Source organism: Hesperophylax consimilis, chromosome 10 (genome assembly GCF_061612785.1).
Source record: "Hesperophylax consimilis isolate HC1 chromosome 10, BYU_Hcon_1.0, whole genome shotgun sequence".
NCBI lineage: Eukaryota > Metazoa > Arthropoda > Insecta > Trichoptera > Limnephilidae > Hesperophylax > Hesperophylax consimilis.
This window is the reverse complement of record NC_142845.1, coordinates 5,761,507-5,785,971: the sequence shown is the minus strand read 5'-3', so window position 1 is coordinate 5,785,971 and position 24,465 is coordinate 5,761,507. Positions and strand designations below refer to the sequence as shown.

The 24,465-nt window shown below is 35.0% G+C and overlaps 1 protein-coding gene across 2 annotated transcripts; it reads right to left on the bottom strand.

Annotated features, from left to right (window-relative positions):
- Nucleotides 1–7: 7 nt before the first annotated feature.
- Nucleotides 8–23,046, bottom strand: tum (Rac GTPase activating protein tumbleweed). Of its 2 annotated transcripts, XM_089636046.1 has the most exons (14): nt 22,867–23,046; nt 22,451–22,581; nt 20,940–21,142; nt 19,176–19,356; nt 17,579–17,748; nt 16,188–16,319; nt 15,391–15,565; nt 14,268–14,415; nt 13,259–13,388; nt 10,796–11,069; nt 9,383–9,506; nt 2,623–2,755; nt 2,169–2,434; nt 8–788 (listed from the first exon to the last, which is right to left on the bottom strand). In XM_089636046.1, exons 2-14 carry the CDS (start codon nt 22,557–22,559, stop codon nt 728–730), a joined length of 2,106 nt encoding a protein of 701 aa, XP_089492172.1. In that variant the 5' UTR covers nt 22,560–22,581; nt 22,867–23,046; the 3' UTR covers nt 8–727. The 2 variants fall into 2 exon arrangements, with proteins under 2 accessions (XP_089492172.1, XP_089492173.1); XM_089636047.1 differs by lacking the exon at nt 16,188–16,319.
- Between the last annotated feature and the right edge of the window lie 1,419 nt (nt 23,047–24,465).

Below are 24,465 nucleotides of genomic sequence, written 5' to 3'. Positions count from 1 at the left end.
TGATAGACAAAATAATGTTTATTTTTTTAGTAAAAAAAGTAATTTACTCGCAAATGAATAAAGTTTTATTTCTCAAAATATTAATTGTTTTTTTTTCAGTCACGTTTGAAGTATTGCACGCTGACCACCATGATATTTAGGTTTACTTTGAAAGTATGTTTTGAATACAATAATTTGATTTTTGAATGCCAAAATAATTGGCATTTCATGAATATTGAATTTCGTACAGTTGAATCAGAAGTTAAATTTGTCATACAATATTTACATCAAAACTAGAAAGAGAAATAATTGAATAAATTGGTAACTCGTTAATTAGAGATATTATTTAAATTTATTTGTAATTTATAAGCAAAAGAGGTTAGTATTTTTAAAGAAACAAAAAACACCATTGAAGTGTATGAAAAATTATAAGGATCTATAGTTAACAATATAATAATTATTAATTAAATAAGCATAACGTCATACCATTTACATTTAATGATATGAGTTCAATATCACCATCACAGGAAAGCAATAATTATTACTGTTGTATCTACCTACGAACAGGGTTTCACGGTTCCACAATGATTTTGTTACTATGGTTTTTACAAGTAACAATTGTTTTCTCTCAATTCGGTAAAGCTTTTAGACTCTTAATATTTGGCTGTGGACAGCAGTATTGTTTTTCTGTGATGATAACATTATTATAATAGATTTAATTTAATCTGACTAATAATCTCAGTGGTTCTCATTTGTCGAATTCATTAACGGATCCGTAAAACTTCCTGTGGCGGCGTTGCACTGAATTGCTGGAATAAAAGAAAAGAGTTAAAATATTAGGATTAAGTTTTAAAAGAGATAATAATATATTCTCAGGTCAAGGGGTCTCAGTTTGGAAAATTCCTTACTGAATCATTATCATTATTTAATTAAAATAATTATTTAACATAGTCTGGTGCTGGTTAATTATAAAGGCTTTTTAGATAGCGCATCAGTTCTGCGATGTTTCCCTGTTCTTGGGGCATGCTAAACATCTTCCCATTTAGGCATCAAGAATGACGTAGGCACGCGCCACTCTTAGAATATGCAGGCGTATGAAACGATCCTGCGGGAAGTTAGGGCGATTTTTTTTTCATTCGATTTGTGACCCAGGTTACGGTTTTAGGGGGTTAAATGAGTCGTAAAAATAGTTCATTCTCATGTTTCAAATTTCAACTGTGTGCAAATATTGAGGGCAAGAGTTTCAATAGTGCCTTCCTTTGAAATATATAGTGGTAGAACAAATACAGTAATAATATATTTTCAATGGATTTTAACTCATTCAATGTGGATCCCGATAATAGTCGGGTTATGATGAAGTAAACTGTTTAAACTCGACATTTAATTTCTATCTAACATTAATATTTCTATTTATTTACTAGCTGTACTCTGCCACGCGTAGCTGTGACTTAGATAAATAATAATGCGTGTTGCTTTTACATCCTGCAGATGCCACTGTTTTTGGTTTTTAGTTTACTGGTGACTACATTGATATTCAAATGCAACGTTGTGACAAAATTTCCAAGTACGTGGTGAAGAACTTTTGTAGATTTAAGATTTTGAACAAACATTTACATTTTTATTTATATAGATTTTCTTTGTTATATTTCACAACTAAATTATTCAATTAAGTTTATAAAAAATATTTAGCACCATCTATTGCTAATTCGACTAACACTTGGCAAGTGGGTGGCCATGTCAATTTGAAATTCTCCCCCTGTACCCCAGACTTCCGTCCCCAGAGATAGGAACAAAAGTCTTATAGGACTGGTCAGTGGCTGAGTTGGAATCGCGTCTGGGTCCCACCCAGACGTAGTGTGTTCATTTCCTCGGCTGGCTAAGTCCTCCATCATGACACAAGCAACATTTTCCGCTTACTGTGATGGTAGTAGGAGATTTTCAAATATTGTCAGGTTATTTGTAACAAAATGTTTTAGGACCACCTGCTCTCGCTTCTTTCCTCCATGAGATAAATCCTTTGTGCATTATTTTTATTTTTACTAAAAGATTTTTAAAATTTGAATTTGCATCCAAATGTGCATTCAAAATGTAAAATCCAGTACACTACTACACAAGCAAGGGTATCTTTAAAATGGTTTACTCATACTTGTGGTTCATCCAATACTAAAACATTATATAATTCCTCGTACCTGTCCTGCGAGGTGGAGTTGTAGAAAAATCCCCGCTTGGAGGAATGGCTAGAGGACTTGGCGTCGCTGGGCGTGTTTCGCGCAAAGGTTGAGCGGGGCGTAGTGCCAAGGGAGGGGGCGGGCATTGTGCTGAGTCGGGGGCGCAGAGAGGGCGTGCGCAGGACGCTGGCAGGGGGTGTTGCCGCCACTGAGGACCCATCCGACGACAGCACGCCTGTGAAGCGCGCCCAGTAGTCGGAGCTGATGTCCAGCAGACGCATCATCACCTGGAATTATCCATTACAATATAATAAAAATTGTGAATGTTTTATCTCACACGCAGCAGCTTACAAATTACATGATATAATATGTATTAGCAATTAGTATTTTTTTTTTTTAAATTTTTGCATATCAAAAATATATTTAGAAAGATGTAATGGTTGGTTAATAAATATCATGAACAGGCAAAACTTACAGCATATTGTTGCATGGTCTGCTTGTACATGTAGTTGGGCTCCGGGTCTCCGTCTGAATATCCCACAATGGTCGGCCCAAATACCTTGGCCAGGTTTTCTGTGGGCATTTTGCATTCAACGCATTCCGCAACTCTGGAACAAAATATTACATTAGTAAACTTACTATCATTATATATTACCTATATAATAATTAAAACAATTAGGGAACAAAAACAAGTTTTGGGTAAAAAATTAAGTAAACAGCAGTAAAACATAGGCATTACGCATACGTCATACAGAAAGTGATCTGCGATCACTGATGTCAGAATAAATAGACCTGCCCTAAAGCCAATTTTGAATACCATTTCGATGGCCTGGAGGCGACCAAGTGATAACCTATAATGACAACAGCGGGGTTAGCGCGTTTATTGAATAAAATACGTCACCATTAGTATTTTGACTTCCGGCTTGCACACATCGGAACGTTTTGTGGAATAATGATTCATGTGTTCATGTGCATTCACACTGTGTAAATAATAAATGTCTAAGTATAGCGACCCAAAATACAAAGTGATGGTTTAGTGCAGTGAGTAAATTATATGTTAATTACAAAAGGGAAAATTATTTACTCTTACCAAATATTCAGTGTTTGCAAATAAATAAAAAAAAAACCTTTTCACTCGATCCCAGATTTTTAGTTTATTTTGTTTTATTTTGCTTAACCCATTTACGCCTGCCGTGCCCAAACGAGGACGCCTTCAAATCTACCCACCATTTTGTTATTAATGTGGTAAGTTTTGCTAACAGTGCATTATTGTCGAGTTAATTGATGTGTCTTACATTTTATATCAAACATTTTGGATAACACCATTTATAAACAGTATTTTAGTGTCATAAATAAAGTGAATCTCAGAGTCGCGGTGATTACCAAATGTAAGTATTTTTTTATATGTTTACGTTCGTAAATTTTTTATTTTTCTGCATAATCTTATTGAACACTTTGTTTACTTTGGAATAAAAATTTGATAAGGTAAAATATATAATTTACTGAACTGTGAACTACTTTTTTTTGTTGGTGTCCCCAAATAGGGACAGTGGGCACATAAAGAGTAAAATATTCTTTTTTTTACAGAGTTTTGACTGCACGTAAATATGTCAAAACGGCAATTTGAAGTAAGCGATAACTATCATGGACTCCAGGAGGCCCTTGATGCTATTATGGCAGAAGAGGACTCAGATGTTGAATTTGATATCGTTGCTCTTCCCCCAGAAACAAGTATCCTCACTGACGAAGAAGAAGGCGATGAAGACAATATTATTACCAATGACATGCCAAGAGATATTCCTGGAAATATCGAAGTTTTTGTAAACAGAAACGAAGAAGATTGGGACAATTCTGATGAAGAGCCTTTGTCGAATTCCGCTAGAAGGAAACGATGCAATATTGGGCCCCGTTGGCGTAAATACGAGCCTAGCTACGATCACATGCCTTTGATAAGAATAATGTACAACAACGATGGAAAAACCTAATTACTGATCTCAAAGGTAAAAATCCTGTTTCAATTTTTGAGAAGATTTTTGATCAGGAAGTAATCGATATGATTCTTCAATATTCTGATTTGTATGCATCACAAAACAATAAACATTTATTTATTTATTTATTTTATTTTAAATGCACATTTACAGTTATACATAACCAATAATAAACATACATTTTATTTTAATTTATTAAGTAATAATAGCGTTTTTGAACTGGTGAATATTAAGTTGGAAAATATACAAGGTGTCCGGAAACTCGTAGTACAAGCGGGAAACTGGGGAATCTACATCACATTTGGAGTCGATTTTGTGGTATAACTTTTTTTGATTTGAGCTTTCGTTTTCGAGTAAATCGAGTCAGAAGTTGATTTTTTTTTTGGTCAAATTCTTGTGAATTATTAGTGACGATCAAAGTACCTAACTAATTAAAACTATTTAAAAGAAAAACAAACAAAGAATTGAGGATTTAAAGCATTATTTTGAAATCGCCCATCATTTAATTCTTTATAATAATAAAATATTCGGTCGCTTCACGGTTAAAAACATTTCGGCAACTGTGTAAGGAGGCCGACAGACGTAGCTATCATCAAAATATGACAAAATTATAGCTGTCTCTATTTGCTCGGTTCAAGAAACACGTGAAAGAAAGACGAACTATAGTTTCCATAAAATAACACGAAGCAGATTGCACATCCGTATCAACAACAAATTCTGTACCCGAGAAGCATACGGATGCAAGTCCAAAAAGATAAATGTTCAGGAGAGCCAAACTTAATAAGTTGTAGAAGAATTCGAAATTTTTTTTTTTTGATTCTTAACATTAAAAAAAACGCCCGCGCGATTAGAGATTTTAATGTAAAAAAAAATCAAGCTATTAAATTTCACAATGCACGCAATGCATTCTTATTAGGTAAATACTAATTAGGCGGAATTTTAGTTTAAAAAAAAAAAAAATACCCGCGCGATTTTGTCTCTAGGCGTTCGTTTCTTCGTAAAGTAACAAGAATACCAACATAACAAAATGACATTTGAAAATAATGTTTGAAATGGACAGTCTCGTTTCACAGAACCAAAGCTAATTTTAAGTTTACGTAATCGAAATTTAGAATGAAATATTTTCCACTGCCCCCAATGCAAATAGTTATTATTTTTGGTAATTATTCGGAATCGCTGGACAAGGATTACATGAAATATTTTTAAATAAAACCTTCTGATTTACCTTAATTACTATAAAAGTAATCTGACTGCATTTGGGATATTTTTAATTTTAGCATTTTAATTTTAAATTACGTAAATCGAAAATTCACTCTTGTTGTATGGGATGACAGCTAGAATGGTTTCTGTTGATAAAATTTTCTTTTGTTTGTATTCCTGATACGAGTGGCTATATTTTTTACCATGTGCAAATACTAGTTAGGTACTATTTTAGCCAAACTCGAATAATAAAATAAAGATATTTAGGTATGTTTTATAAAATAGAAAAATTAAAAAAAGTGATGTTATTATAGGTTAGGTTGGATTATTATAGGTTAGGTTGGTTTATTATTAGGATTTAGGTTAGGATAGATTGGATATTATAGGTTAGGTTGTATTATTATAGGTTAGGTATGATTATTATTAGGATATAGGTTAGGTTGGATTATTATAGGTAAGGTTGGTTTATTATGAGGATTTAGGTTAGGTTAGGTTGGATAATTATAGGTTAGGTTCGATTATTATAGGTTAGGTTCGATTATTATTAAGATATAGGTTAGGTTAGGTAAGGTTGGATTATTATAGGTTAGGTTGGATTATTATGGGTTAGGTTAGTTTAGGTTTGATTATTATAGGTTAGGTCACTATAGTTTAGGTTAAATAAAACAATAATTATAATGATACCTAAATATAAATAATTTAAGTTTTTTAAGTAACATAAAAATATTTTATTTTTCGAGTTTGGCCAAAACGGTACCTAACTAGAATTTGCATTCTGAAATGATTCAAATTCTAGCTACTCGTATCAGGAATACCAACCAGAGAAAAATGTCATCAACAGAAATCATTCCAGCTGTCATCCCATACAACGAAAGTGAATTTTCGATTTACGTAATTAAAAATTAAAATGCTAAAATTAAAAATATCCCAAATGCAGTCAGATTCTTTTTATAGTAATTAAGGTAAATCAGAAGGTTTTATTTAAAAATATTTCATATGATCCTTGTCCAGTGATTCCGAATATTTACCTTATTTTTATGTAATTAAGGTGTATCAAAAGATTTTTTTAATAAAAAAGTGCGTATTGACAGCGACATCTAAAATTTACCTAATTTATTTCAAGTTTCAAGTCTGCATCAAAAACTAATTTCTTCAAATTTTGGACTTATACCCGTATACCCGTGGACTTATACTGATGGGCTGACAATGGCTGACGTCCGGTTTTAGGCCACCCACGCTCAGCATGTTTCGCGACAACTTCAGTTTGCTCATAACGGTATTGTCTAGTAGTCGTATAATTTACGTGTCAACAAGCTATAATTAACCCTTTTTTGTTTTCAGATTAATTAACAAACATTAAATCAAAGTGTGTGTTATTTTGATATGTTAGTGTGAGTTACTATTATTGTGCGTTATTATTGTTTTGATAGTGTGAGTGTTTGAAAACAGTTGTACGTTTTGTTTTGATTTTGAGACTTATCAAGCCTTAAACGAGGTAAAAATTAACTCCGGCATGATTAAAATAGTGCTATAATCAATCAATCGGACGGACGAACTGTGCTTATGTGACGATGTGTTATTTATGTGACGTTTATGTTTTGAATTGGAGATCGGAACATCGCTACATAAATATTGTAAGTAACCTTACCCAGCGCGTCGGCGCGCGTCTCAGATCGAATTCCGAAAAAAATTTAACCCTGAAATAGCCGAAAAATATTTTTTTTTGTTTGTTTTTTTTTTTTTTTTCCTGAAAATGCTCAAATCAAAAAACTTTATGTTTATTTGGGTTCCCCATGTGGTGTAGATTCTCCAGTTTCCCGCTTGTACTACGAGTTTCCGGACACCGTGTATATATCAGGGGACAGGTAATTTAGTAACATAATCATTTTTCCGAGCGGCATTACTAATGGTAAGTTGGTTCTGCATTTTGGAACGACAAAGGTTCTGTGCCTGCGCGCTCTTGTATAATTGTCGGGGACATAAAACTCAAATTTTTCTATAATATCGGGACATGATATTACCATTAGTAATGCCGCTCGGAAAAATGATTATGTTACTAAATTACCTGTCCCCTGATATAGATATTTTCCAACTTAATATTCACCAGTTCAAAAACGCTATTATTACTTAATAAATTAAAATAAAATGTATGTTTATTATTGGTTATGTATAACTGTAAATGTGCATTTAAAATAAAATAAATAAAAAAAAAAATAAATAAAAAAAAAAAAAAAAAAAATATTACCGTTGGTGAGTTGAAAACATTTTTGGGCATTCTATCTCTATCTGGTTATCACACTTTGCCTCGCGAACGTCTATTTTGGTCTTTAGACGAGGACTGTAATGTACCTGTTGTTTCTAAGGCAATGACGAGAAACAGATTTTTAGATATCAAAAAGTACCAACATTTTTGTCATAATACTGTAGCTGCTGAAACATCAGATAAAATGTTCAAGATGCGAACCCTTGCTGAGGTTCTCATGAAGAAATTTATGCAATGGGGAGTGTTTCACACAAATCTGTCAATAGGTGAATCCATGGTGAAATATTTTGGACGTCATCCATCGAAACAATTTATTCGAGGTAAGCCTGTACGCTTCGGTTATAAAAAATGGATGCTCGCTAGTGCTGATGGCTACTGCTACAATTTTGATATTTATTGCGGCAAGTCGCAAATACCCACCAATGAGCCGTTGAGTACACGAGTTGTGAAAAACCTGTTGAACAAGCTAAACACAGATCCTAGAGACCATATTGTGTTCTTCGATAATTTTTTCACTAGCTATGCATTGCTGCGGGATTTATGGGAATCTGGCTATCGCGCTACAGGAACTGTACGTGAGGGTAGGACCAGCAAATGTCCTCTCACACCCGTCAAGGAGATGAAAAAGAAAAGTCGTGCTGACTTTGACTACCGGTTCAACACGGTCAATAAAATATTGTTTGTTCGCTGGCTGGATAACAGCGTCTGTACAATGGGAACAAACTACGATAATTTTCTTCCGAGCTCAATCGAAAAGAAGAAAATCGATGAAAATATTCCTCAAGTATGAATTGCAACAGAGGCATGGACGGTGTCGATCAAGCCGATCAGTCGATTTCAACGTATCGAACTTCAATACGAGGCAAGAAGTGGTGGTGGGTGTTATTTACATACATGTTCGATCTACACATACTTAGTAACGATGTGAAGATGGACCAGCTACAATTTCACCCATCAGCCTCTGTAGTGCTCAATTTACAGTTTAATGGTTTTGGCCACTTTCCGGAGAAGTTGACAAAACAGTTGCGATGCACTATTTGCCATAGTAAGGCACGTTAGGAGTGCAAAAAATGCAAAAAAACTTTGTGTATTGAAAAACCATCCTTCGAGAAATACCATACTGAATGTGCCCAGTGTCCCCATTTGAGCACGGCACTTTTTTTTCTAGTAAATAAAAAAAAATTAAATATTTTTTTATTATTTTTGTTAAAAAACTCTATTTCCTACTGCATAAAATGAATTTATTCTTCTTTCTACGATTACTTTAGTCTTGGGCGTAAATGGGTTAAATTAAAAATGATAAATAACTGCTGTAAGCAGATTTCATTCCACCCAAGACCAACCTACCGCCCCGTTCATGATAGTTTGTTCCCGTCGCTCGTATTGGCATATCTGTTCTTTCTTTAACCTGTGTCTGAAATAATATATTTTTATTTTTATCTGACACCTCACAAGAGCGCCCTTGTCTGTACAGTGTTTGGCAGGGGAGCTATAGCGCCACTAAACTGGGTCATTAAACTGTTTACATATTCTGCTAATAAACCCCAGGAGTTTGTACTATGGGAAGTTGCGGGGTTGGGATCAAAGACGATACCGAGATCTTTAATGCTATTGACCCGGCACAATGTTTGCCCTTTAATGCTGTACTAAAAAACTATGGGCTTCTGGGAGCGGGTATAGGTCATTGTTACTCATTTGTTATATTAAATTCTAACTTTTCTGACCAATTCTGACCATTCTGTTACGGCATCGAGGTGATAGATTATACTGCTATAACTGGTTACCTTTGTAAATGCAGCATCATAAAGGCGAGGGTGTCCCTGTTGGGCTGAGGTAGCTCACTGATGGCCTGGTACGTGGCGGCCACGCTATCACACTTCTCCTCCATTTGGGTAGCGGACACGAAATCTGGAAGGTTCGCAATTTTGCATACATACATTAGTTTTACAAATTTATTTATTTATTGTCTTTTTAAGACAGATAATTTTTAAGGCCCTACCAACTACCAAACTAGGTACATTCCATATTATAATAGATAGTGTAACACAGGTGTATATGCAGTGAAACCCTCTTATAAGGTTCCCACTTATGAAGTATCTTCGGTCATTTACAGACTAAAATGCAAAAATGGTCCAAACAATCCTACGTAAGTAAGTAAGGTTTTCTAACATAAATCCCTATTTACTGTGGGATTATAAAGTCGCTAACTTGAGTAAAGCAGTGTTAGAATAATAATAATAATGATTTATTGTCTTCTTTTCTTAGTAACATATAGAGATAATGATATCCTCACTGGCATCTCCCAGTATATGATATGAATACCAGAATGAGTTGGTAATACTGCTGTTGTAAGCAAAAGGGCAGCTGGAAATTTCGATGGTCACATTCTGATGTACTTTTTATTATAATAGGTTGATAAATATGAAAAATTTCGTATATCACAATGTGACCATTGAAAATTTCCAGCTGCCTTTTTGCGCATTACGGCAGAATAGATAATGCTTTGTATACAGTAGTGTATACTCATTTCTATATCCAGATCTCCTCCAAGTCAGACATTAGTTAGCAATACTAAATGTTACCTATTATTGTGTCAATATACAGATTAACTGAATACATAGTTATTTCTTTATCCTACTCTGACAAACATCTCATTATTATTTTCACAGTAGACGCAAGGAGACATAATATAAGACTGCTGAGGTTTTGGATTTGAGACAGTTTACAAGATTTTTATCTAAAAAAAATTACATCTTACGGCTGTTGTTCTCAATCCTACTCACAGAAGAGTCTCCTCTGTGAGTTTTCCAGGGACCCATCTTGCGAACACCTTCTGATGTTTTTGACATTATCAGAAGGTGGGTGCAGAATGGGTCCTTCGAATTTTCACGGAAGACAACTAATGTGGATCAGCAGCGACGGCAAGGTGAAGGATGAGGTTCAACGCTTTCTCCATGACATGGCGGGGAGCTGGCATGACACGCGTGTACAAAAATTGCCTCAGCGCTTACAAAAATGCAATGACCGAAATGTCGATTATGTAGAAAATAGATAAATATTCAAGCTTTAAAAGATGTAAAAATTATAAAAAACAATTGTTTCTTTGTATTTAAAAAAGAACAGAAGACCTTACTTTTGGGATTACACTCGTAAATGTATTTAATTCATTCTGAATCTGAAAATTCAAATAGACTTACCGGACCACAGAGTGTAAGTGACGAGAGGCTCTTTCAAAGATCTGAGGAAGTCTTTAATGCAGCCGCAGATGACGTTGATGTCGATGTTGGTCAGCGGAGGGGTTCCCTTGCCGCGCATGAACCTCTCCTTCAGCGCCTTGACCTCCTTCTCCGAGCCCGGCACCCGGTATAGGCCCACCTCAGACAGGCCGCGTGCCTCCACCTCATTAACGCAGTGGATGATCAGCGCCGGTATCATGGGGCTCACATTAGGAGTGAAGTCGGCAATCGTGCCCTGCGGACAGACGGTAACAAATATGGTTTAAAATATATACAGAGAAATTCATTTTTTTTAATTTTTTTTTTGAAATTTCGTTTTTCAGTATGTTGAAGCGGTAAAAAAATGGCCTAATTTATCACATAATATACAGGGTGTCCGGGGGTTTAGTGCACTAACTTCGGAAAGTGAGTCTACATGATGGTAGAACTAAAAGAAAAACTTTAAAAAAAATATATTGTTTTTTTTTGTTATCGATAATTTTTTTTGTTAAGTACCGAAATACAATTAAACTTTTTTACCTGAAAACTATCTTACAATTTTGTATTATTGACTGTTATCAATTAATTTTAATGGTTATTAAACCTTTTTACTTGTACTATCAAGTAGAATCAAATTCCGAAGACAAGAGACTTTACCCGCAGACATCTTTTCCAGAGAAGAAGTTTTTTTGTATATGTACAGTAGAACCCCGTTAATTCGAACCCCGATAATTCGAAAAAACGGGTAATTCTAAATTTTCGCCAAAAAAATTTCCGCAAAAATTTTTTTCATACAAAATTTTTTTTAATTCGAAATTCGTTAATTTGTAATTGATTTTTGACCGCGCACGAAAATTTTTTCGTGTAATTCGAAAAAATTTCATTTTTGCGAAAATAAATCATAATATTTCGTAAATCTGAATCTAAAAGTCAGCCATGGCGGTAAAACGCCGAAAAATGTATTTTTACGTGGTTATACATCGTCCTAATAAGTATTATTATTTTGTAAATCTGAATCGATTTACACTGGAATGTCGTACTTTTTCAAATTTATTTCGAATATCTGAGTTTGAAGGGACGAGAAAATACGTTTTACACGGATATATGTCGTAGTTTTACGAGTTTACACCAAATATCTGAATTTAAAGGGTCGGCCGCGACGAAACTCAGCCGCGAAATTTCGATTTACGCGTAAATGTATCGTATTTTTACGAATTTATTTAGAATATCTGAATTTTAAAGGGCCCGCCGCGACGGAAATCGGACGCGAAATTTCAATTTAGGCGGAAATATATCGTATTTTTATTAACTTTACTTCGTATATCCGAGTTAAAAAATACGGCGCGACGGAAATCGGCTGAAAAATTTCGATTCACGCCGAAATATGACATATTTTTACGAATTTACTTCAAATATCTGAACTTAAAAGGCCAGCCGCGACGAAAAACTGCCGATAAAATTTGATTTACGCGGAAATATATCATATTTTTACGAATTTACATCAAATATCTGAATTTAATGGGTCGGCCGCTACGGAAATCGGCCGCGCATTCTCGATTTACACGGAAATATATCGTATTTTTGCGAATTTATTTAGAATATCTGAATTTAAAGAGCCGGCTGCGACAGAATACGGCCGCAAATTCTCGTTTTACGCGGAAATATATCGTATTTTTACGAATTTAAATTCAGATATTTGAAATAAAGGGCCGGCCGCGACGGAAAATTACGGCGAAATCTCGATTTATGCGGAAATATATCATATTTTTACGAATATCTCAATTTAAAGGGTAGGCCGCGACCGAAATCGGCAGCGAAATCTCGATTTACGCGTAAATATATAGCATTTTTACGAATTTATTGAAATATCTGAATTTAAAGGGCCTTCCGCTACGGTAATCGGCCGCGAAAATATAGAAATAATTGGTATTAATACGAATTTACAACTAAAATACCACCCGGATTTGAAGAGGCGGCCGAGAAAATCGATTTTCGGCGTTTTTTTTTTCATAAAATTTCGAATTACGTGGGAATTCGTTAATTCGAAATTTGATTTTTGATGTCCCGTGGATTTGGAATTAACGAGGTTCTACTGTATACTGTAATAAGAGTCCCAAATGCAGCCAGTGGGAGTATGACATCTCCAATTGGGGGTATGTTGGAGAGTACCTGGCTATTCAGATCTGGTCACTAAACATTGCTAAAGCCATTTCAAACCACATTTCGATTCTTAATGGCAATAGTGGCATTACCGTGTTTGGTGACCAGATCTAAACAGCCAGGTACTTCCCAACCTTCCTCTTCCCCTCCCCACTTCCTTCAGTCTCACAACATACCCCAATTGAGGATGCTACAGTCCCCACACATGATACTGGCTTCGGCAATTGGGACTGTTGCGATGTTCACAAGAAAATAAATAAATCAGGTTATGTTAGGGGGACTTACAATATGGTTGGCATTGGCACTGGGCGTCAGGTGGCTGGGTACACAGGGCAGCGGCAGCCGCTCCTTGCACTCCATGTGGCACACGGCTCTGCAGTCGCTGCATTTCACTACGGCCTTTGCAAATCTTATGCTGTAGTACAAAAAAATCACTCAATTCAATACAACACAAGAATGATATTGCTATCTAAGGACGGGTTGTTTCGGAGAATTTGAACAATTCATCAAATTTCAACGTTCATTTTCAAGTTCTGTGAAAGATTTTTTCAAGTTCTGTTTTTATTTCAGTTTTGTCAAGCAACTAGCCTACAATGATATATGTAGTAACAGAACTTGAATAAGACTTTCACAGAACCCGAAAATGAACGTTGAATTTTGATGAATTGTTCAAATTCTCCGAAACAACCCGTCCTAAGTGTTTAACTTCTAAAGCTTGTAAAATATTACTATTAATTTACTAACGTTTTTCTCATTGCTCCCAACTGGGTTGATTAAATTTTATAATTATGTATTCCAGATCTGACCTGACCCGATCCATCCCAACCTGTCTCGACCTTATTCATCCTGACCCGACACGACCCGTTACAACCCATGCTAAATCATCCCAACCAAATGCAAACTCAAAATAGGGGCTTCACAAATAAGATTCACGCCATAATAGACCCAAGTACATTGAGAGTGTGAGGAAACGCAAATCTAAATCTAACAATTCGAGTTACGACAGATGTTGAAATTATCGAGTATTAACGTATATTATTTACGAGTGCAGAAAAGTGAACCATTCTTATAAATGTTTTTAATATCATTTCCAGAACCATAAACCATAATAATATCTTGCTAAGCATTTCGACATGTCTGTTTGCCTAAAGTAAGGTCAATTTTATCTTACTTCGAGTGGAATTAAAAAAAAAAAAAAAAAAAATCTAAAATGAACAGAATAAATCAGTTTACTCGACATTAGTTTCATTACTTTATCTAGAGATTATGTGTTCAGTGGAGTGAATGGTCTTACCGATTTCCGCAAGTGGTGCAGGGCTCTGGCCTGATGATGGTCTTGTTGACAAAGGTGTGCTGGCGCAGTCTCACAGTGCCCCGAGGGCTGCACACTCCCGCCCCGCTACTCATGGTACCGGTGCCGCCCCAGTTGTGCTTCTCCATGTCTGAAATACCATTTAATTTACCAACTAAATTATTAAACAGATTTGACGATAGAAGATCAACGATGAAGATGGCGTGTTTTTCATTCAAGTGCCCTGCAATACATGTGACACTGTCTCCAGTACCAACAAGATTCTTGGAACGAAATTGCAATATTGCAGAATACTTGCAGAGCATAAGAAGACTAACTAACCATAACGCCATTTCCCGCAAACTCCTTGCCTCATTCACATTCATAGATCGTCTCATACACATACATAGTATTCTATTATTCTAACACTTGACATGGCCCGACTCAAGTATATGATTCACTTGATCGTACCATGTCTTCCTCGGGCGTCCCAGACATCTTCGAACATTCATTTATTCTCCTTACACGCCTTTCTTCGTTAATTTCAAGAAGCGTCCTAGAATATAGTTCTATCGTGTGGGCTCCCTCTGAATCATAGAAAAAAGAAGAACACATGGGCGTATTTCGTGATCCAAAAGTCTGGCCAATCGGGCCTTAAATTTCATATTCAAAAATCATAATTAAATTCAAAAGGGATGGTGGTATACAATGTCAGATAAGTGCAAGATAGACAAAGTGCATGCTGAAAGTGTCAGAACCTAAAGGTATTAAATTTGTGGCGACATTGGCTACATGCAAGGCATTTCTAGTGTGTATTCAGTGCTTTAGACGGAACTGCATCCTGGAAAAAGAGAGAGTGCCAAAACGATTCGTTCACCACCTAAATAATATAATATGAGGGAGCACAATACTAAACTTTTTTTCCAGAATACTTGAATCAATCGATTCACTTCACAACCTGCAAATCCGGAAAGGTATTTTAGGACACAAACATTTTTATCACATACATTTCCCATGTAAAACTGTGAAACCCACATACGTAAGATTAGCAAATGAAAAGTTTTCATGCTTAAGTTTTGTTTTTTTCGGTACAGTAATGACTTTACCAATGACCAATAAAACTTACCAGGTTTCGTCACCGGAGCGGAAGGAGTGAAGTTCTTGATGTTAGTCCCGTAGAAGCCATCATTCTTGGATTCGATCTTGATATTGTACTCTGACTTGACCGACTTTGGTGTGGGTGGCTCTTGCTTCGGTGGTACATGGATTTCCACATCGCCACCTGAACTGCTTGGATACCCCTTCAAATATTAAATAACAATTCAGTGATACAAGAAATTTGTATGCATAAAAAGTTTAATTTTTCTGGTCCCTTGAAAGCAGAAATTAAAAATGGTAAATTTTATCCAGAATGAAAATCAGGGCCGGTTGTTGAGAACGTCAATTCATCAAATTTCAAAGGATATTCAAGTCCTGTGAAGCAACTGGCCCATAAGGGATTAATAACATAACTTGGACAAAACTTGAATAACAAACTTTGAAATTTGATGAATTCTATGAACATATTCATGTAGATCAAAAACGCTGATTATGAATACATGAGTTGTATTATACGTAATTATGAATAGAATTAATAGATCATCTTTTAAAAACGATTAAAACCATAAGAGACATAAATGCCCTGTGATTGGTCGGCGGGTTCTGACAGATCTTACACTATCAAGTATCTACCTCAAGGGTCAGTCGACCTCGTATGTATGACAATTGTCTAATCCAATCCATATTCTTCACCTTCACCTTTTGATGTACAACTTTAGACCTATACCAAATGTCTCCAGTTTTGAAGATTGTCGGTGGATCTAAGCATCTAGATATTGCCATAGCCATAGAAATGAAAAACAAAATGAATAATTGTTTAATTACCTCAATGGTGGATGAGGCTATGATGCGTCCATTGGCGGAGCAGTTGGCTGAGCAGCGGTCCACCGTGACAGTGGTGGTGGCCACTACTCGACCCGACACACTGACACTGCCCCCGTTTGTGTTAGTTTCCAACTGCGGGTTGGAGAGAGGAAATTAAATGAAAACTTTGTTAGAAAGAAGAGATAACAAGCTTGTGAAAATGTTTTAGAAAGAAAATTAAGCCAGTTTAAAAATCATGCATACCATGGAAATGAAAGAGCAAGCAAAAATTAAAGTAAAATATCAATAAACAAAAAGGAATTCTAAAACCACGAAATCTGGTACGCTTTTGAGAGGGGTCTGACAAGTTTTTATTGCAAGTGTATTTCATTTAAAAGCGGAAGAGGCGAACACGACAGCATAATATTTAAACCAGAAGGTACAATACTAAATATATTTAATGTATTACTTAAGCTTAAAGAGTCTTAGTAATAATAATAAGATTTATGCAGCGATCACACAAGGACAGTACAATACTGTTTTGTCCCAGCTCTGGACCCAATGTCCTAGAGTGAACAGTAGTTTGGAAGACAGAACAATAAACCAAGAGACTGTTCCATAGATAGACGGGCAAGCAATCTCCACAGGATAGTGTCTTACCCCCACCACAGCGCCTGGCGGCATTGTCCGCGTGTAATCGCGTTTTGACAAAACAGTAGGACAATAGCTAGTCACTCCGCGCGTATGTATCTCAGCTCTCGGTTCTTGTATTTCGGTTTTAAAATGTAACGTCAATGGAACACTAACCTATCTATCTTGGTATAAAAATCCAGTAGAAAGATAATATTTTTAGTGAACTCGTTAGTAATGCGTGTCATCGTGTATCCATTTTAACAACATTCCACGTTTGAACCACAGTAGAATTGTTGTATTGTCCTGCCCTGCGCAGTCAAGTCTGTTCACGGAGCAGAGACAGAACACTATCGTTTTGCCTTTTGTGTTGTCCTTATGTGATCCCGACATTAGGAAAGTTTTAAGCCAGGAAGCAAAGGAAACTAGGTACCAAAGTGGAAGTAAAACAATAAGCCTGAAGGATAAAAAGAACAGAAAACATGCAGTGGAAAATTAGCACCACTAGATGAGAACCAATGTAGTCAATCAATGTAATCAATGTAGTCAATCAATGTAATCAATGTAGTCAATCAATGTAATCAATGTAGTCAATCAATGTAATCAATGTAGTCAATCAATGTAGTCAGTCAATGTAATCAATGGAAGTCAAGTATCTAAACCATTTCAGCAATGGTGGCAACGACGAAAGATTGAAGAGATATTTTGAATAAGAATATTGATATGAAAGCTTTTGAAATTGAAGTTGGGGACGGCGCCAAGATAAACATGTAGGTATTTACCTTTCCGTTGGATGAAGACCTCCTCTTCTTGACGGGAGGATGATCATCGACTTGCGGCGGAGGCATGGCCCCCGACGGTCTGTGTCTCCGCCACGAGCGCCGCCCATTAACCATAGACTCGTCCAGGTCATCCTCGGAACGGGAGAAACTCTGGTCCGATAAGAGATTGCCTAAAATACAAACAACACTCTTATTGCTAGACTTCAAGCAAAAGAAGGAAGCACATCTCTTGCCATGTGAATGACTTGGATTTACAGGTAAAGACCAACAGTAAAAAAAATAAACAATTTTTTTTTTCTTCATAAATAAAAATTGTATTTAAGTTAGTGTAAAGGTTTTTAAAAGGAGAGAAAGAAAAATAGAAGATATTAGAAAGAGTCCTTTGATATTCTTAGAAATAATACCAATTAAGGCTAATGAACTAATTAAATTACCAAGGTAAAATGTTTGACATTAGCATAATCCTCAGAAATTAGAATCATTAGTGACCATTACCAATAACACATACTATGTTTGGTCAACGAAACTTTAAATACTCTACAACATTCTTCCAGACAGCATAAAACAATTTGATTCACAAAAATATTTCAAAGATAATGTAAAAACTTGGATAAAAAATAAGAATAGGGCCTTCACCGGTGCATTCACCCAAATTCGCAGTTATTGAAGTCACCACATTATTGAGCGAATACATCTTAATACAAGTATAGGTATTAGGAACTAACACGAAAAATTCTGCCTCAACACAGGCTAGCCTAGTGAGGCGGTATTTAAGAAACCTCAACTAACTATACTTTTATTTTCTTTTTACCTTTATCATATTATGTTTGTATTTTTCTGTTAATTTTATAACCTTAAAAATAAAAGTTACAAATCAATGTACACCATAAAATGTATTTATAGTTGTAATGTGTACACATTCCTAAAGATATTATTATTATTAAAACGTAATATACATATATGGTTAAATGGGAATTTAATGGGTTTTTCTGGTAAAAAAAACGAATGCGCTTTCAGATAACATAATGCATTTTTGTATTAGCATTGCGTTGTAATTATCTGCACAGTAATTGTTATCACTTCCTTTGAAATAGTTATGCTTTCCTGTCATTGTCTGGAATTCCCAGAACTTAGAAGTAGGTATGTTCAATAATAATTGTTTATCTATTGGTTAAACATATTTTGGGAAATAACATCAACCCAGTGAAAACTAGGGTAAATAAAGGATTGTATAATTTGTACAGCCCCCTATATGTATTTTCACAAATCATAGCTATCCAAGTTATCCAATTATTATTATGAAAATTACCTACATTAAAAAAATCATAATTCCCCGGCTACTCAATTTGTTCTAAATTCCTAATAATTACAGATATAACTGTTTTTCCAGTATGTGATCACCCTGCCATAGAGCCTTACCCTGGGATGTCAAAAATGCATTAAGAAAATTGTATTTGGCTAATACTTGCAGTAAGAATCACTGTTCAAAGTGCAGTGTCACTGAAGTAGCCTAAGAAGAAATAGACCTTGTGGAACCCATGTGTCCCAGGACCAACTGGGAAGCAGACAAATAATATGGTTTTATTATAAATCTCACCTGTGGAGTTCATCTCATTGATGGTGTTGAGTCTAGCATGTCCCTGGTCCAGCCCATGGGATGAGGAGACTCGGTTGGTGGTGGTGTTGTTGAGGAAGGCCAACTTCTCCAGGGTCTCGTTGTTCAGCTTCTCCCTGTTGTCGTTGAAGAGGAGCTCACGAGCCATTATCATCAGCTTGTCCTATTTTTAAGACACTAATTTTACACTCTTTGCAACATGTGATAGGTTCAAACAGGAAAAATGTATAAAGTTCATTGATGTTTTAACATTTTGTAAGAATTATTTCCAAATGAAATAATAATATAGGATACAACTAGCTGATGTATACCCGGCGTTGCTGGGGGTTATCTTTAGTAGATAGACATATGCCATTGCGGACTTTTCGGTAGGCCTTTTTGAGATATTCAATTTCGTATTAAATTATTTTGATGTATCTCATAAGGTTTAGCCAGTGTTAGTATGTAAGCAGACGAAAATATTTTTTTTATGACTTATTTACAAAACATAGCATTTCCTCTACTTTCTATAAATGCATGTATTAACTCTTTGCACGCGGCCGTATCAACTGTTGTTACGGCAAAAAGTCTATACTCACACGCGGCTGTATCAACAGTTGATACGGCAACTTTGACGGCCGATATTCCCGCTCTCTTTCGTCATAAATGTATTTCTTGCTCACTTGGACATTTGTAGAACTATCACGATGCTGACATCTACAAGAATTTTTCAAAAATAAAATTGTATTTCATAAAAAAAAGATCGATAACCAAGTGCGCCTCTTCGCGCCTTTTAGTCCTTTAGTTTACATTTTTGTCAACGGATGGCGTTAGTACTAGTTTGTCATTCACAACTTTTCATAACTAAGAATGATAAGTGATCATGGTGTCCCACTTGTGTCTATAAACACAGTGGCCTAAGTACACACACACCGAGAGTGGTTTATTTATGACGCCGAGTGAATGGCGGGACCACATTCAAAAGATACGGTACGTCTTTGTATGAAATTTTATGTTTTTGTTTTTATAAACATCTAAGAGTGTTGACACACGAGGATTTGTTTTCATATTGTGGAGAATAATCTGTTCTGTCTTTATAGTCCAATAAATCATGCATAATGCTATAATTTGACATTTAATTGCATGCATAGGTATTTGAAAATATGTACCGCGTACGGGTATAGATAAAACGGAGCAAATTAACGCGTTCAAAAGGTTAAATATGTATAAACCTTCCTGAAGAAGTTCTCTAAATGATAGTGAAAATCCTATCAACATCTGCTGCGTAGTTTAGAAGAACTAAGGGCACAAACAGACAGACGCGGAGAGCGACGTTGTTTTATACTATTTAGAGATGAGTAAATAAAAATAAAATACATGAAACAAAGTGGAAATATAATTCTGGTACATTAAAGTAGTAGAATTGCGTAGTTGCTCCCTTTATGAAACAAGCATTGAATCTGTATTTACTGAATACAATATTTTTCAATGCATTGTCAGAATCACTGGATCATAATATAAGGCAGATTATAGATAGAGATAGAGTATAGAAAAAAAAAAAAAATTAAAAAGAAAGACATTCCTGAGTTACGAATAAACTGACAATATTTGAAAATTTCCTACAACCACCACAGTAAACGGAAAATGTTGCTTGTGTTGTGATGTTGAGCAAAGGAATTGAACACACTAGGCCTGGATGAGACCCAACCGCGATGTCAACTAATATCTGGGAAGCTATATTACGCTATCAATAAAATTAACAATTACCAAAGCATCTCTTTCATTCTCGGCTCTGATCCTCTGCTTCTTCTCGGCGTCCAGCAGCTTGCGTGCATGCGTGAATTTGGCCTCCCACACGGAGATGGCCTTGAGAGAGTCCTGCAGTTCTTTCTGCAGCCGAGTGGCCTCCGACTCTGCCGCCGCATACCGCGTCTGCCAGCTCTGGGCAATCTCCAGGAAGCGGAGGAAGTCTTAAGTCATAGAAATAAGCATTAGGACACATTGAAAGAAAATAGCAGGAGACAGGTAGGAGAAGTTTTCTAGAGGTGGCCAGGACTCAAGGACCTCTTTGTAGCACCAGATTTATAAAATAAGTACATTTATACATGTTAATTTGCTAAATAGCATGTAATGTCACCTGTGGTTACCAGTGTTGTGGATGGCATTCAATTAGTATTTATTATTATCATTTTTTTTTTTTTGGTAAACTAATGTTTAAGACAAGATTTTTTATGCATAGCACATAGGGTAACAATTATTTTTATAAGCAATAATTATTAGCCTGAAACACTCATCCACATTGAAAAATCTCCTGATAAAAGATACATGACGTTACATCCCGTTGGTGTCATGTATCTTTTATCAGGAGATTTTTCAATGTGGATGAGTGTTTCAGGCTAATAATTATTGCTTATAAAAATAAGTATTTATTATCTTATAATCTCTGCATTTACAATATTTTTCACTGCATTTATTGAAATATAATTTTTACATTTTCATAAAAAAAAGAACAACTATATTAGTAATTAATTATATATATATATATAATTAACTATATATATCTCAAGGCCATCTCCGTGTGGGAGGCCAAATTCACCCATTTTTTTAAACTATATGTATTAACCACCGATTTTTTTGAGTAAAAGCTGCCACTTCAAATTATGCTTTGATCTTTCAATGTCAGCAAACTACAATAATTGACTTATCATTAAAAGCTAGTACAGACCTGCGAAAAATCACACAATATTCCGAATTCTTGAGAAATCAGTTCCAATTTTAAAATAATGTCTGTTAAAAAATATTACATTATAGGTAGGTACTTAATTCTTCATGCCATCGGTTCCAATTTTAAAAAATGACACAAAAATTCAAAGGAAGTTTGAGTTCATTTAACAAGAGAACCTACATTTCGGTTGTCTGTGCGTCCTGTGTAACTCTGGTTATCATATTATGGTATAAATATATGGAAAAAAATACATATTTTTATAAAGTAGGTCAAGCGAATGTTAAATGATTTTATAAGATTCATCATAATAACTTATATAATGAATTACTACAATTATAAAAAAGCGTTATTTTTTAAAATAGGAACCAGCTGATTCCGATATGTAGTTGTTTACACAAAACGGCGTATAAAAAAATCACGATGAGTCATTTAGACATTAGTTGGGATTTGAAAGTTTTTGGCGGTTGAAACGAATGACAGCAAGGTAATATGAGCTATTACTTTAAGCCAATGATCGGTCATATTTATAGTTATTAGTTGACCAAGTACTTACATTCTTCCGCCACGCCATCATTTAATATGTTATTGCAGCGATTTAAATCGTCGAATTCCGCCAGCAGCGAAAGCATGTGTGGTCGTCCGTCCACGGCTATGTCTGACATTTTGACGTTGGTTGTATATTATCTGTACTTGAAAAACATAACATGGCATTATAATTGATGGTACTAGTGGTAATTATGTAACACGGTCGTTTGTGTAGCGGTTACGTCGTTAAAACAACCCCCGTGAGAACCAAACAGACCATGAAGTCTGAAAGATTTCACACGATTTTGAAATTATCATATTCAGCGTCGTGGAAAGGAGTTCGTTAAATCAATTTAACGAATAAATGGGGAGTAATTTAAGTATAACGTTTTGAAAGCAGCACAGATTTTTTTAATAAAGCGATCATGGAATGACGTGACTTACCGTTGGTATATAAACAAACTTATATTATAACATCACTGACAGCGAACTTGTATAACAACTGACCACATAAACGTAAAAATAACACAAGAAATAAATAATAAGTGATTTCACAGTTTTTTTATACCGGAATTAAGTTAAATAATTAATAAACGGTATCACCAAGAAACTTCACACTCGAGTATTTTCACGCGAATGAAAATCAAAAGCAGAAAACAGTTGACTGTGGTCGCTTTTAAATTTAAACCAATCAGATGCGATGATTCCGCCAGCCCTCAGGTTGGCCAACGTTTAAAAATGACCATAGACAACTTCACAATAAAATTTGGTGCTGTTCACACGAATAATCATGTACCTACTTATTTTAAGGCGATGAAATACGAAGTAATGCAAAATCATGGGTTTTTGGTTTGAAAATTTGGTCGCCTAGAAATGTTTCAGATACTTTAAATAAATAACGCGAGTATAATACATCTTGGCCTTTGAAATTATCGAGTATTTTTTACATAAGTCTTTTTATAAGCTCAGAAAAAATAATTTATAAGGCCTATGAAAACTGCTTTAAAGTTCAAAATTTCCTACTTACGAACCCATTTTCGGTTATGGATTTATTGTATAATGTGGCAAATTAAGTTATTTATAAAATGATCGGAATTTTTTTTTAATAGTAATGCATGAACATCCACAAACTAAAATAAAAAGCACTTTTTGGCCATGTTTTTTTCTTGCCTAAATCAAAACAGCTGGATGGTGTTAATCGGGAATTTAAGCCTTATCGCCATCTACTTAAGGAGTGTTATTGATGGCGGCTCGATTCAAATTATTACACGACGTATGGCATCGCCTTAACTGCCAATGAGCAAGGTTCTCAAAGATTACAACTACTATCACTTATTTATCCAAACGAAAGACGATAACAATTTGATTAAATAGTCAAATTAAAATTATTTGCAATGCAGAAGCAAAACTTTTGACAAAAATTAGCACAATTTATGCTTTAGTTGTAATATTTATATGAAGGAAAAGCTTGTGTTTCAACAAAACGGATTAATTTTAAAACATTTTGAATAATTGCCTAACAAATTGAATTTTCTAACGACGCGTGGCGTAAAGAAATGATCTTAATATTTTATTGACATAATTTATATAAAATAATATTTTTTACGACAACTCATCGAGTAATTATTTGTATAAAGTCCGTTTTTTTTTTAAATATTATCAGACGTTCCGAAACTGCTTCAGTAATAAAAAACAACTTCATGGGTTGGCCATGTCATTTTCTCAATGCAGCCAATAGCGTGTTTAAATAAGTGCAAACGTGAAACACCTAATGCTTGTCACAAATAAAAGGATGTTTATACTGTGTATGTAGTTTCATAATATTCACACCAACTACTATCTAGCAAGAAGAAAAAGCAAGTGCAAAAACCAATATATTATTTAGTATATAATAAAAAATTATAAAAAACATATGTAGTACAAAATAACTAAAAATTAGATAAAAGACATTTAATGCTACGTATACATACGCGAGTTGAACTGCTGATCTGAACCTCAACTTATGGGAAAGGAACAAAGCAACCGCAGACGACAAAATTAAAC